This window comes from Priapulus caudatus, unplaced genomic scaffold, assembly GCF_000485595.1.
Source record: "Priapulus caudatus unplaced genomic scaffold, Priapulus_caudatus-5.0.1 Scaffold1491, whole genome shotgun sequence".
Lineage (NCBI taxonomy): Eukaryota > Metazoa > Priapulida > Priapulimorpha > Priapulimorphida > Priapulidae > Priapulus > Priapulus caudatus.
Window position 1 is genome coordinate 38,065 of NW_014578552.1, and position 12,780 is coordinate 50,844.

Below are 12,780 nucleotides of genomic sequence, written 5' to 3' on the forward strand. Positions count from 1 at the left end.
CTCTCTCTCTCTCTCTCTCTCGCCCCTCTCTCTTTCTGTATCTCTCCTGCTCTCTCTACCCCATCTCTCCCTTTCTCTCCTTCTCTATCCTCTTTTTCCCTCTCCCAGTGTTTCTTTCTGTCTGTCTCTATTTGTTTTTCTGTCTCGCTACCTCTCTATGGACATCTAACAAGATCGGACCGTTTCGGTCATTCATGATCACATCCTACTCCAAGCACTTTATAATGATACCTGTAATATTACTATTAGTACATAGCAGTGGAAACATCTAGGGATTTTCTTGTTTTAGTACTATTTTCATGTCAGATAAGGGGCGAATTGTAAAATATGGACCATACGCTTTAAATTTATACCAAGTTCCCTATGTCCTTTGTGGGCGCTATGAAAATGTTTGGGGGGCTATAGCACGCGAGATATTACCCGATTAAAGGCGATTCATATTGATTTTAGCATAAGTGTTGATGTTATTGCAGTAGAAATGCACTGTTGAATGTTTTCTCAGTCGCCCCGAACGTAGTGACTTGTCAAAATCACGCCAACTGGGTAAAAAACGACTGGGTAAAATTTATCCAAGCGTGTTTGGTTTTTCTGGTTATATATATATATAGTGCTGTGCATGCGCATGTCTATTGCTTAAATTGACTATGTTACGAATTTTCTGTGGTGTATTTTTGTAAAACTTTTGTTACAATTTTGTTTACATTAAAAGTAAGTACTAACGGCAACCAAATGTATCCTCAAATTATTTCCTGTGATAAGATTGTTTTTCAACTAGTTAAAAATATAAAAAATCTGGGCAATTTGAAATATTGATCACTACATTAAATGCTTGTGATAGGATATGTACGAGTCACAGGTGTTTGTTCACATCCCATGGAATAGCAAAATAGGAAGTACAATGCAGCAATTTAACCATAAAAAGCGAACAGAATCACTTACATTTTGTGAAAAAGTGGACATGACTTTTTTACTTTTACTATTTACGCTGACGTAATCACTTTAAGACATTTCAAATTTCTTTATCAAGCAGTTTAACGATTTTGTTACTGTCTATCAGAAACCAACAACAAATGTCCGCCTATGAATTTCTCATCTCATGCGAGACACGAATGACGTGACGTAATTACACAATCACACCGTGTAAAGAAGCAGTCTGGCTTGCAAGGCATTTTGCTGCTACAACAGAGAGACCAGCCTAATCCGATATTCGAGTCATCTGTCAGATAGCCGCCATCGAGCAAGTTTTGGGAGGAATTACTCCAACCAATCATTGCGCAATGAATACAGCATGTGACTGAAGAGGATTGAACATACTCTACTGCCCCAAACAGGTTAAATGTTAAACTAAGAACACTAACGTCAGCGTGCAAGATTTCTAATTACTCTGAATTCAAACGTATGGTAAATGACATGGTTAATGACATTATATATAAGGTACACATGGCTGACCAAAAGAGACCAAGTAACTTGATTGCAATATATACTATACATGTAGTATGTACTAACCTACGATACCCAACTACCTGACCCTGACCCTAAGCTGATATCAGTTTCCAAGATCATTCATTCTGAACTAGTTGGGTGGCTCACTACTCAATCACTGACTTGCTGCAGGACATACACTTCCATACACTTACCATACAGCGATAATTCCTATTGTTAATGACTCCTCCATAAATAACTGCATTGCAGCCAAGCGTGCAATAAAGTCCGTTTAGCATTTAAACAACGCACTGCTATTCAGCTATTCATGCTGACATACTGATGCAGGAGTCAATTCCAGGTTAAATCTCTATGGGATCATTTAGGCACTGGGTGGTCGTTAACTGCATGATTACTCAATAGATTAATGAGAGTGCTGTAATGTATACAAATGCTACGCTCGCTCTCTCTTTCTCTCTCTCTCTCTCTCTCTCTCTCATGACTGTTTTGCTACATACTAGCTTCCCTCTTTTAGTTTTCTTTCTATAGATTCTATGTGCAATAGCTTCTGCGGGGAGGTAAAGCAGTGGGTACAAACTTACACGCTCTGTTCGGACATGAACTCGGCCCAAAGTCTTTCGCCGTCGACTTTTTCGTCATGGGGGCGTCGACGGCCGACGATATCGACGACGCACTCCCGGAGCTGTACAACAATGGCTTCTGCTCGCTGTCGTCACGGCGACGAGAATGCTTCATCGTGACTGGACGAGAGCGCTCGTTCCAGCGACGGGCGCATGCAGCGGCAGACACGTGTCGATGGCCGTATCGGGCGAGTAATGTTGCCGTGGCAACCACACGATGTGGGGGAGTCTAGGTGCCCCTCTGTTATAGGCAGTGTTCGCTGCACGCATGCCACGGCCAGATTACCAGCAGGGCAAATGCAAGCGGTCACAGATGCGCTTCTTCTAAAATCCAATCTGAAGCAAGAAGATGGTACGGTTAGGGGGCTCGCACTGCATTTTGGCACGCAGCCAAATACAATTTTACATGTTCTGTCAGGAAAATTCACAACACAAAAAAAATACTTGTGTTTAATTTGCCTCCTGATAACAAGATAACTTTTAAACAATCATGTGACATTATGATAAGAGTACATGTGAAAAGGTGTGTTACCAGCTTGCATCTATCTATGTACAGCACAACTGAGAGCAAAATTACATCGACTTATCGAAGAAATTGTGACAGATGTGCATATCACAGCCTAACAGCTAACTGCTTGACACCCGCATAGCCACACCTGCACCACTGATTTGAATTTGAAAGTCATTATTGAATTTGTTATGCTAGGTCAGCACATCACTACAGTGAATATTGTGGTTGCGAGGCTCCGTGAGGCCTGTGGGAGGGGAAGTTTACGAGCCAATATCTCAACCTAGGAGTATCGTATTGACAAGCGGTTGGTCTTGTTTTAGAGAGCAAAGAATTCTGCTTAATGCAATACCATAAAATTATTCTAGACTCGCAGGCAAAGTAGAATAATATTGCCGTGAAATAGCACTATTTTCCCGTTTTTCCGTTGTACACTCTAGGTGTTTATTAGCTCTTGATATAATCCATAGGATAACTTATAAGCATGCAGTTTAGTAATGGTATAACTGTGCAATTGATCATTTGTATTTTTAAAGACAGTTTAACAACTCTGATAGAAGTTACGGCCCAACGACTAAACCGACCAGGCTCTCCGACTGTTACACGGCGTAGGACCTCTCGCCAACGTAGTGTTAAGCGAGAAGGGAACTTGTGGCTATTCAACGACAAGCATTAGCTCAAGAAGAACATTTACTGTCGCTCATAGGCCATTTTTGAAGTTTTTCATTTGTGTATATTTTTTCATAATCACGTGACATATATAGTGTTCAGGGTTGACAGTAAAGCTGAGAGAGAGGGTCTATGTCCCCCAGAGTACTGCCGGAACGTACCCTGGTCATTATTTGATATGGTTAGGGTTAGGATTAGGGTTAGGGTTAGGATTAAGGTTAGGGTTCGGGTTAGGGAGTAGGCGTAGGCGACTCACGACACTACTCACTAGACTCGGTAGTGGAGTAGGCGAGGTACGGTCCGGCATATTAGATAGTACCAGGGTACGTTCCGGCAGTACCCCGGGGGACATAGACCCTCTCTCTCAGCTTTACTGTCAACCCTGAACACTATATATGTCACGTGATTATGAAAAAATATACACAAATGAAAAACTTCAAAAAGGAGACTGAGGAGTGTTGAAAAAATGTGTTAAAATATTTGCATTTGTCATTATTTTCACTTTCTCTATCTTGTTATATTGATAATAACGGTACAACAATCCTGTTGGCTATGTGAGTTGAATTGACAAAGACATCGTATACTCACAAATAGAGCTTGTCGTTATCATAGTTGTATTACTACACAGATGGCAAAATGCCAACAACACACAGCATTCATTCATAACATCATTTTTTCAATTAACTTAGTTTCTAGTGCCCACCACTTATTTTCTGATTATAAAATACCACAATGACTCGGTATAGCAGAGCACATTATATTAGATTAACTTCACTGAGCTATAATTGACACATGTTCAAGTATGTGAAGCAATGATACATAACCTTACTCACACAGCACACCACAAAATTGTCCGAAACTCCGCAACATGGCAAATGGCGCTGATTTGTTATGGTCACGTGGCCATATCCGCGGCTAGTCAGTCATTGGTCAGTAGGTAGAAAACATGGCAGCGCCCATTACATAACATATCAAGTGCCCAGATTACAATTTTACATAACATAATAATTAATATATAGGGTACGTATGAAATTATTTACTACGTGGTAAAATTTTGTCATTATCGTTGAAACATAAGGACAGACTGTTATTTATGTATTCACGATGTTATTATGAAATTTTGGACCGTAACACATATGATATGTCAACATATCATAACAACAACATATAATAACAACAACAACAACATATATTCAATGTCAATAACATATTTAGTCAATTAATCATCATCATGCATTATGATTATATAATTAGTTAATTACATTTACAATAATCAATATTAATATTAATAATTATTATTAATAATAATATATTATGATGTGTACTATGACACTTCACGTAAGACGGTAAGTAATAGAATAGAACACGTATTACTATTACTATTAGTATTACTCACTATTACTATTAGTGAATGTCTACGGTATTTAGTCTGAGTTATGTCTCCCCAGTGCTCACTCACTCGAGTCATTATCCATTTTCCTATACATGCAAGCTAGTGAGTAGTAGGGCTGAGAGGGTCTATGTCCCCCAAGGTACTGCCGGAACGTACCCTGGTACTATCTTATATGCCGGACCGTTCCTCGCCTACTCCACTAACGAGCTAGTCTAAGGAGTCGCCTACGCCTACTCCCTAACCCTAACGCTAACCCTAATCTTGACCCTAACCCTAACCATATCAAATAGTTATACCAGGGTACGTTCCGGCAGTACCCTGGGGGACATAGACCCTATGAGCGCTAGTAGGCCTATACATTTGGGCCCAAGGGTAAGTAGGTAACCTGTCTGTCATTTGCACATGTCACACATTGCGAAAATGAATTGTGGTCAGCGCTTATATCCATGAACCTACATTTGCCACCTTATATTCTTCCCTTGGCCGATCTCTCTCCTCATGGATCAATTTCCGGTCTTCAATTTCTCTGCCCTTATTCGACATCCCTCCAGCTACCCCACCTCTCATCTGCCTCCTTATGTACCTTCCCTTACTGCCCCTTCCATTTCTCATCTTCGTCATCATCCACTACCATATCTCCCTGATCATCCACTATTATCTCTCACGATCATGCATGCTCTCTCCACAGTCTGAGTGACTGTCTGATCTGATCCTTGCAATTTTTCTCTACCCTCTTATAGTTCTTCCTCTCTATGTCCTTTCTTTCCCCACCTACCTTGACCCTCCTTCTTCGATTTTTTCTTTATTACCTTTTCTTTCTCTCTATTCATGTTTCACATCTCCCCTTACTGCCACTGCTGCTATTCCCCACTTCCTCCACTTAACACGTACCTTAATTCTCTAAAACCGTAATCTTCCTCTTTTCCACCTACACCCAATCCTCCCTTTATTTCCATCATCGCCCATCTTACTATATTGTTACTTTACTCCCAGGACTGCCTCTACCTTTATTGTACCGGTACTACAGGATGAAATATAAATAATATTGAACATATTTTCTGATAGATTATATACTGTAGTCATCCACATCTGTGGATAGAAGTAGGTTACTATTAAATCTTATTTTGCCTGGTAGGTGGCAGCGGATGTGTATAGCAGAGCATAGTGGTGTGATCACTAGTGATCTTTGTACATATCATTTATTTACAACGAAGAGCATTCATTGCACACCGTTTTCTGTGACACGTTTACATAGGAATATTGATAATCAGTTTGTGGTTGCTGTGAGTACTAGTTGGTAGAAGGGTGCCCGATATGTCTATGTATTAGTTAATAATAATTTAGAAATAAGCCCAGAATATATATCCAAATAGTCCTACCATGTCAGAACCACACCCATCTCTCTATACCCTTTCACTCTCCTTCCTGTTTAGTTTGGAGGCCAACTTCAGTCATTTCTTGAAATAATATGCATTTTTTGTTAAACTCAAGGAGAACAGTTAGCAACAGCAGGATGAAGGCCTGATTTATCTGTACATTTAATATATTACAATATATCAATAGCAAACATTTTCTGCTAATATTGCTATTAACGCGAATCACGTTATTTTAACGTGAATACTGTATTCATCAGAGCAAGCATTTGATTACATGTGTTTATTCTGTGCAGGTAATCTGTGGGAAACTTTACTAACAATCAAGATCTCAAGATGGTGTCTCAGGAACTACACCACCCATATTTCCCACGCAGCCTGAAACTACCAAACTATGTTCCAAATACCCTCACAGCACCAGAAATTCTCACCATATTCGGTGGTGCAGTAGCATTGGTAGGCACCCTGGCATTCTTTGCTGCCAGCAGGGGGAGACACAGTGTGACATGCAGGCTAGCCATCACGTGGTTTGTCATCTGTGGATGCATACACCTTGTGCTGGAGGGATACTTTGCCATCTTTTATAATGTTATTATTGCTGACAATCATTTCCTCAGTCAAGTCTGTAAGTACTGTAGTATAATCTAACATGTTCCATAGATACCCTTATAAGCTATTTTCTCAAAATCTATTAACATAATGTCAGGAGTAGATAATAGAATAGTCTTCTATTATCTACTCCTGATAATGTTATATGTTACGTAATATCGACAAATGTTTCACTTTATGCAGACGATTCATATTAATTACTGATGTGTTATAATTAACAGGGAAAGAATATGGCAAGGCAGATAGTCGATACCTGATGTAAGTATATCATTAAGGTTGATGACTAGTTGCTCAAAAGATTATATGAAAGTTCTGCATTTCTTCTGTCTTCCTTCTGTTAGGAGTTTCTGCCTCTGAAGAGTATATAGAATACATATTCTGCGCTATCTATAAAATCTAAGAATTTTTTTAGGCATTGCAAGATGAGCCATCAATTGATAAATTCTGAATTAGCGGTGAAAACCTCCTCCCCTCCCATCTCCCTGCTCTCATGATCATCGACTTCCTCCCTCTCCATTCTCCTCCTCTTCGTGCTCTCATCGGCTCTCCCCACCTCCCCCTGCCCTGCTCTCACTCACTCTTCATGCGCTTCCCACATACATCGGCACTCCCCAGCCCCCCTCCTCCGATCTCATCCACTCTCCATGCTCATCTGCCTCCCCCACCTCCACCTCCCTTTGCTCTCACCCACTCTCCCCACCTCCCCCTCCCCCGCTCCCACCCACATCTCCCCACCTCCCCCTCCCTGCTCTCACCCACCCTCCCATTCTCGTCCCACTTTCATCCGATGTCCGTTTCAGCGCGGACACGTTCACCGTCACGATGGAGTCGCTGACAGCGTTCATCGAGGGACCGGCGTGCGTGTGGGTGGCGGTGGCGCACGCGCGACGCGGCCGCGAGCGACACGCGCTGCAGCTGCTCGTCTCCGCGTGGCAGCTGTACGGGACGGTGCTCTACTTCGCGACGGAGGCGTTCGACGGCTGGCCACACGCGCACGCAGGAGGACGCGAGTCGGTCTACTTCTGGACGTACCTCGTCGCGATCAACGCCGTCTGGCTTCTCGTACCGTCGCTGCTCATCGCGCAGGCGTGGCGGAGGCTGTGTGACGCGCAGTGCGATCACGACGCACGGAGCGATGGATGGAAAAAACAGTGATAGCTTGCGACGGATGGAGCGATGGATGGCAGGGTTCTGCCCAGGATTTTTTAGTGCCGGGCGCATCCAGTTGCGACAAAGTCGGAAGATGCAAGCGCCGTAGGCGAGAAGCCAATCTAGGGGGGTCCGGGGCATGCCCCACCGGAAAGTTTTTAATTTTGGAGTCTGAAACTCAATTTCCTGCATTCTGAGCAATAAAAAGCCCATATATCAGACTTTTTTTTCTTCTTTTTTTTATATCAAAAATTAGTGCCGGGCGGCAACCGCGAGTGCTGGGCACACCCACCCACCGTGGGCAGAACCCTGGATGGAAAAAAACAGTTAGCTTGCGATGGAGAGAAAAATGGATGAAAAAAAACAGTATTAGCTTGTGACGGATGGAGTGATGGATGGAAAAAAACAGTATTAGCTTGCGACCGAACGATGGATGGAAAAAACGGTGACAGCTTGCGATGGGCAGAAGAAGCAATGACAGTTAGCGACGCATGACAGATGGAAGAAGGGATGACAGAACACAATGGGCAGGGAGGGACTATAACAGTGTGTGTTATGCATGACACGGTGAGTGACGAAGTAAGAACATGACCAAATAAAAAATAGCAAAACGCAAACAACAATCGTCGTGTTAATCCGTTTTTGTTATACATTTTCAACAGCATCTATGTACAGTACAAAAATTACTCCGATTAAAACCACCATGTTATTCTCACTCACATATTCCTCGAATGAGTGCGATAAACGCATGTGTTTGGGGGGACAGATTCGGGGCTAGTGTTGAACAGCTTAGCAGCAGTCTTTTTAATTTAGACTATCACAACTATTTATAGCTAGAAACGATTCATTATTGCATTTCACTGAAATAGACAATGGCAATTTAACGGCATAAAATCAGAAACTTCGGGTTTTCACAGTTGGGGGGTGGGGAGTCGCAGACGTTAGCCACTTGGATCACAAGATGGCAGCACATATCACTTGCGCCTATTTCTACTCGATTGGTGACACGGCAGTCAGAAACAGACCTGTGTACACTCACACAGAGTCCACCAATAGTCCTTATCTATATGTTAGGTGACTTTACCAATAAAATTATATATACCCTACTATATCTTCTCTTACTGAACCATCAGCAGTTTTCAGATACTAGTAACCACAATCCATTACTTGCCCGATGACACTGTCCACAAGTCTATGGTATAATTCCCTAAGCTATGAGACAGTCCTTGAATGCGTCAGATCCTGCTGACCACCGGTCCCTGATATCCAATGTTTGACCACCAGTTGCTGATTTCCACTGTTTGACCTCCGGTCCCCGATTTCCACTGTTTCACCACCAGCCAAACATACTGTCCCACAGTCTCGAACACAAGTATCCTCGGCCGCCAACTAGCAGTCACTGGTTTGTAGTACCGACCGCTGAATAGGTTCTGATCAGTCCCTCCATCACACTGACCCGCAGTCGCTCACACAAACCGCACTTCAAATACCGGCCCCTGGTTTTCTTGACCGGTCCCTGGACCATTTTGCTCAGCATTTCCTGAACTCTCATGATAACAAGAAACACTGAGCAAGCAAGACTACAGGGTTAGTCCCCTGACCAGTCCCTCATCACCAACACAATCCACACTTCCTCCCCATCATCACTTAAAGTACTTGACCACACTGGCCAGCAAGCAAGACTCTCTGGTTAGAGTCCCCTGACTGGTCCATCATTACCCATGCGTCCTCCCTCCATCACTTGAAGTACTTGAGCGCGCTGACCAACAAGCAAGACTCTCTGGTTAGTCTCCGAACGATTCCCTCATCACCGACGCACAACCCGCGCATCCTCCCTCCATCACTTGAAGTACTTGAGCGCGCTGACAAGCAGCAGCTTCTCGATGAAGATCTCCGAGTCGAGGACGGCGATGTGGGCGGCTCGACCGATGAGGCTGTTCGCTGTGTTGGGCAGCGCGTGGTGCACGTCGTATCGCAGCAGTGCCACGCCGCCCGCGTCGTCCATCACCGGCCGCAGCAGGTTGTTCACCATCTCCCGGTACGCGCAGCCTGCCGAGCACAAGGTCAGAGGTCAAGGTCAAACAGTTCAGCGGTGCACGCAGCCTGCGGGGGGCCGAGCACAAGGTCAGAGGTCAAGGTCAAACAGTTCAATACTCAAGGTTAGCGTATCTTCAAGGTTAAGACCGCCAACAAAACCGATAGCAACAACAACAATGAGAAAGATGACGGCGATGACAACGTCAGCAACAACAACAACGACGATTAAATGCTCTCAAAATCGATATTTTATATATGGAAAATCTCACAGACTAGGTACTGGGGTTAGCTGGAAGAGGCACTAGTATAGGTGTGTCAAAGCGGAATAACAAATACAAGACCACGCAACCAATGACGAGATCTAGAGTTCAAGGCATGCAAATGGCATCACCAGATGTGTAAAAGAGGAATAACAAATACAAGACTACGCAACCAAGGATGAGATCTAGAGTTCAAGCCATGCAAATGGCATCGCCAGTAACCGTGCACGCACGCATGCAGTTTCGTATCAGCCGCTGTTGCTAGCTCACCCTGCATGGACGAGTCCTTCACTGCAGCCTTACAGAGCTCGATGCGGGCCGAGTGAAACGGAACATAGCGGTCCTGCGCCGACGCAACCAGCAGCACGTGCCTGAAGCTGCTCAGACCTAAAATAATTATCAAAATAAATTTTATATAATATCATAATTACTATAACAAATTATTATAATCGCTTTGCTATTCTTGATAAATCGTTTTCTCGAACCTCGGTGTTAGGGTGATCATTACAATTATTACTTATTAGTGCTAGGGTGATCATTATGACGGGTAGATCACTGACCTCGCTTGCGACTCAGCTGGTATAGGAAGGTCTCGCGAAGGTCATTCGCATCCTTCATCGCCAGCTGCAGCAGGGAGCCCGACTTTTTCCACTTCTGCATGAACCACATGCCTGAAAGCAAGTGAGTGAGAGTGTATGTGAGCGTGTGAGATAGTGCGAGTGAGAGTGTGAGTGAGTGCGAGTGAGCGTGTGAGAGTGAGTGAGTGTGAGTGAAAGTGACTGAGAGTGAGTGAGTGATAACAAGTGAGAGTGTAAGTGTGTGAGTGAGAGTGAGAGAGTGTGGTTGTACATGTGCAACAACGTCTTGGGTGTCACCATCGCCCGTTTGCCCACTTGCCTGCCCATCTGTTTGTCTGCCAGTCTGTCGGCCTGCCTGTCTCTCTCTGTTGTGATGACAGAGACATGCGTGTGAATAATACTCGAATAGCTAGCAAACAGATAGTTGATAAATTACAAAAGGGAGATTCTGGGAACTGTGTTAGTGAAGGGAAGGGGGGAGGAGGGGGGAGCAAGTGCATGGGGGAGAGAGGTAGGTATTATAGGCAGTATGTTGGACAGTGAGTGATTGACGTGTGTGGGAGGGAGAGTGTTGGAGAGGGATAGTTGGCCCATGTGGGAGCACAGAGTAACTACACTACAGCTCACCTGATTTCTCTCTGACATCAAGAACTCTATGTTCGCTCCAGGCAATCCCAGCTCTATATAGCTCTTCACTAGTCGCAGGTCAGCGCAGTTGCCTGAGCAAAACCAAAAGTTTACTTTCACTAATTATTCTGACCATCAGCATCATCAGCAACCAGGTCGATCGCTTAACATATGGATCCATAATACCCTGTCACACCGTGGTGGCGTCCTTACTGCGCCTGCTACGGCGACGAAAATGGGCCCAGAGCGCTGGCCAGCGTCACCATAAGCGGTGGTATAAGCGTTGGGTGGAAACGCCAGGACATCGCTGACGTGTTGTCGCCATTGGTCGCCAATGATCCGCGACGTCACAGAAACCCGTTTCTTTTTGCGCATGTCAAAACAAATCGCCAACGGTTCGGCCGCGATCTGACCTGCGAACGTCGCGTAGGAGAACGCGTCGCGGCTGTCACGAAGTCGTGAGACAGCGGTCGTAACACTTCCAAAAACGTAGTACACGCGCAGTACAGCCGTGCAAAGACGCTGCCCCCGAATGGCTAACAATTTCAACGGCGAATCTCATGGATCTGTCTCATGCGATTCTGGCCGCATCTTTTCATGCGCATCTGGTTTTTTTTCTCGCGCCCGACCACGGCCTCGGCCTCTGGCTGTTGTTCTTCAGCAATTCGTGGTTTTTTCTACTCAGCAACGCCACAACTATACAGTTACAATTTCCAGAAATCTAAGACTCTTATATAGCTCGCCGTGAGAACGTGGTAGAACGCCGTGATGGTCGCCGTGCGCTCGCGATCAGTGAGAAGAGCGTGGTTAGAACCCATGAGTGCTGGTGAGAGCCCGCCGCGGGAACGCCGGTGATCGCCGCTTGCCAAGCCCAGTAGATCTTCATAGAAAGCCATAGCGCGGAAAGTCTGCACTTGCTCGGGCGCGCGTGAGAACGTGGTATGGCGCACAGGGTCGCCGTAAACGAGCGCTGGTTTTTCTTTCAAGTTTGTATTTTTGTCGGGACTTTTTCTCGCGCTTTGTTTGCGTTTGCCGCGCCAACTTGTACATTTTCTGGTCGCCGTACGTCGCGGAATGGCTCGCCGATCCGGTGTGACGGCGGCGTATAAGTTGAGCTGCCAATACTGAGCTACCCTATAACATTTAACTATTATTATTTATTACTTACTATTATTAGTTACTATTACTATTTAAAAATTACTACTTACTATTTACTAGCCACTATTATTATCTACAAATTACTAATTACAATAATTAATACTAATTATTCTGACCATCAGCATCATCAGCACCAGGTCGATCAGCTATACATACATCCCATAATGAGCTCCACATACCCTGATACCATTAACTATTATTATTTATTACTTACTATTATTATTATTACTATTTATTTATTACTTACTATTATATATTACTATTTAGGCCTATTTCATTACTATTCTATTCTACTACTTCACTAGTTCCTATCACTATTTCACTATTTATATCTGCCAGTTATCTATTCTTAATTA

The 12,780-nt window shown here is 44.0% G+C and overlaps 2 protein-coding genes across 8 annotated transcripts in view; one reads left to right on the forward strand and one right to left on the reverse strand.

The window, feature by feature from the left end:
• Nucleotides 1-4,181: 4,181 nt before the first annotated feature.
• On the forward strand, nucleotides 4,182-7,985 carry LOC106816806 (3-beta-hydroxysteroid-Delta(8),Delta(7)-isomerase-like). 7 transcript variants are annotated; one of them, XM_014821431.1, is made up of 4 exons: nucleotides 4,182-4,260; nucleotides 6,303-6,631; nucleotides 6,837-6,873; nucleotides 7,416-7,985. In XM_014821431.1, exons 2-4 carry the CDS (start codon nucleotides 6,343-6,345, stop codon nucleotides 7,768-7,770), a joined length of 681 nt encoding a protein of 226 aa, XP_014676917.1. In that variant the 5' UTR covers nucleotides 4,182-4,260; nucleotides 6,303-6,342; the 3' UTR covers nucleotides 7,771-7,985. The 7 variants fall into 7 exon arrangements, with proteins under 7 accessions (XP_014676917.1, XP_014676920.1, XP_014676918.1 ...); XM_014821434.1 differs by lacking the exon at nucleotides 4,182-4,260 and adding an exon at nucleotides 4,550-4,586; XM_014821432.1 differs by lacking the exon at nucleotides 4,182-4,260 and adding an exon at nucleotides 4,645-4,660.
• Nucleotides 7,986-8,387: 402 nt separating this feature from the next.
• The window catches only part of LOC106816804 (protein FAM135A-like), a 21,226-nt gene continuing 16,833 nt past the window's right edge, over nucleotides 8,388-12,780 (reverse strand). Inside the window, 3 exon segments of the mRNA XM_014821428.1 lie at nucleotides 8,388-9,813; nucleotides 10,332-10,448; nucleotides 10,622-10,732. Of these exon segments, the coding sequence (XP_014676914.1) occupies nucleotides 9,605-9,813; nucleotides 10,332-10,448; nucleotides 10,622-10,732 (437 nt within the window). The 3' untranslated portion in view covers nucleotides 8,388-9,604.

Excerpts from the sequence above, each read along its gene's own strand:
- LOC106816806 (XM_014821431.1), top strand. The coding sequence starts at position 6,343 with ATGGTGTCTCAGGAACTACACCACCCATATTTCCCACGCAGCCTGAAA. Across the intron at positions 6,632-6,836 it reads TCATTTCCTCAGTCAAGTCT|GGAAAGAATATGGCAAGGCA; the intron begins GTAAGTACTGTA and ends TATAATTAACAG. Across the intron at positions 6,874-7,415 it reads GCAGATAGTCGATACCTGAT|CGCGGACACGTTCACCGTCA; the intron begins GTAAGTATATCA and ends TGTCCGTTTCAG.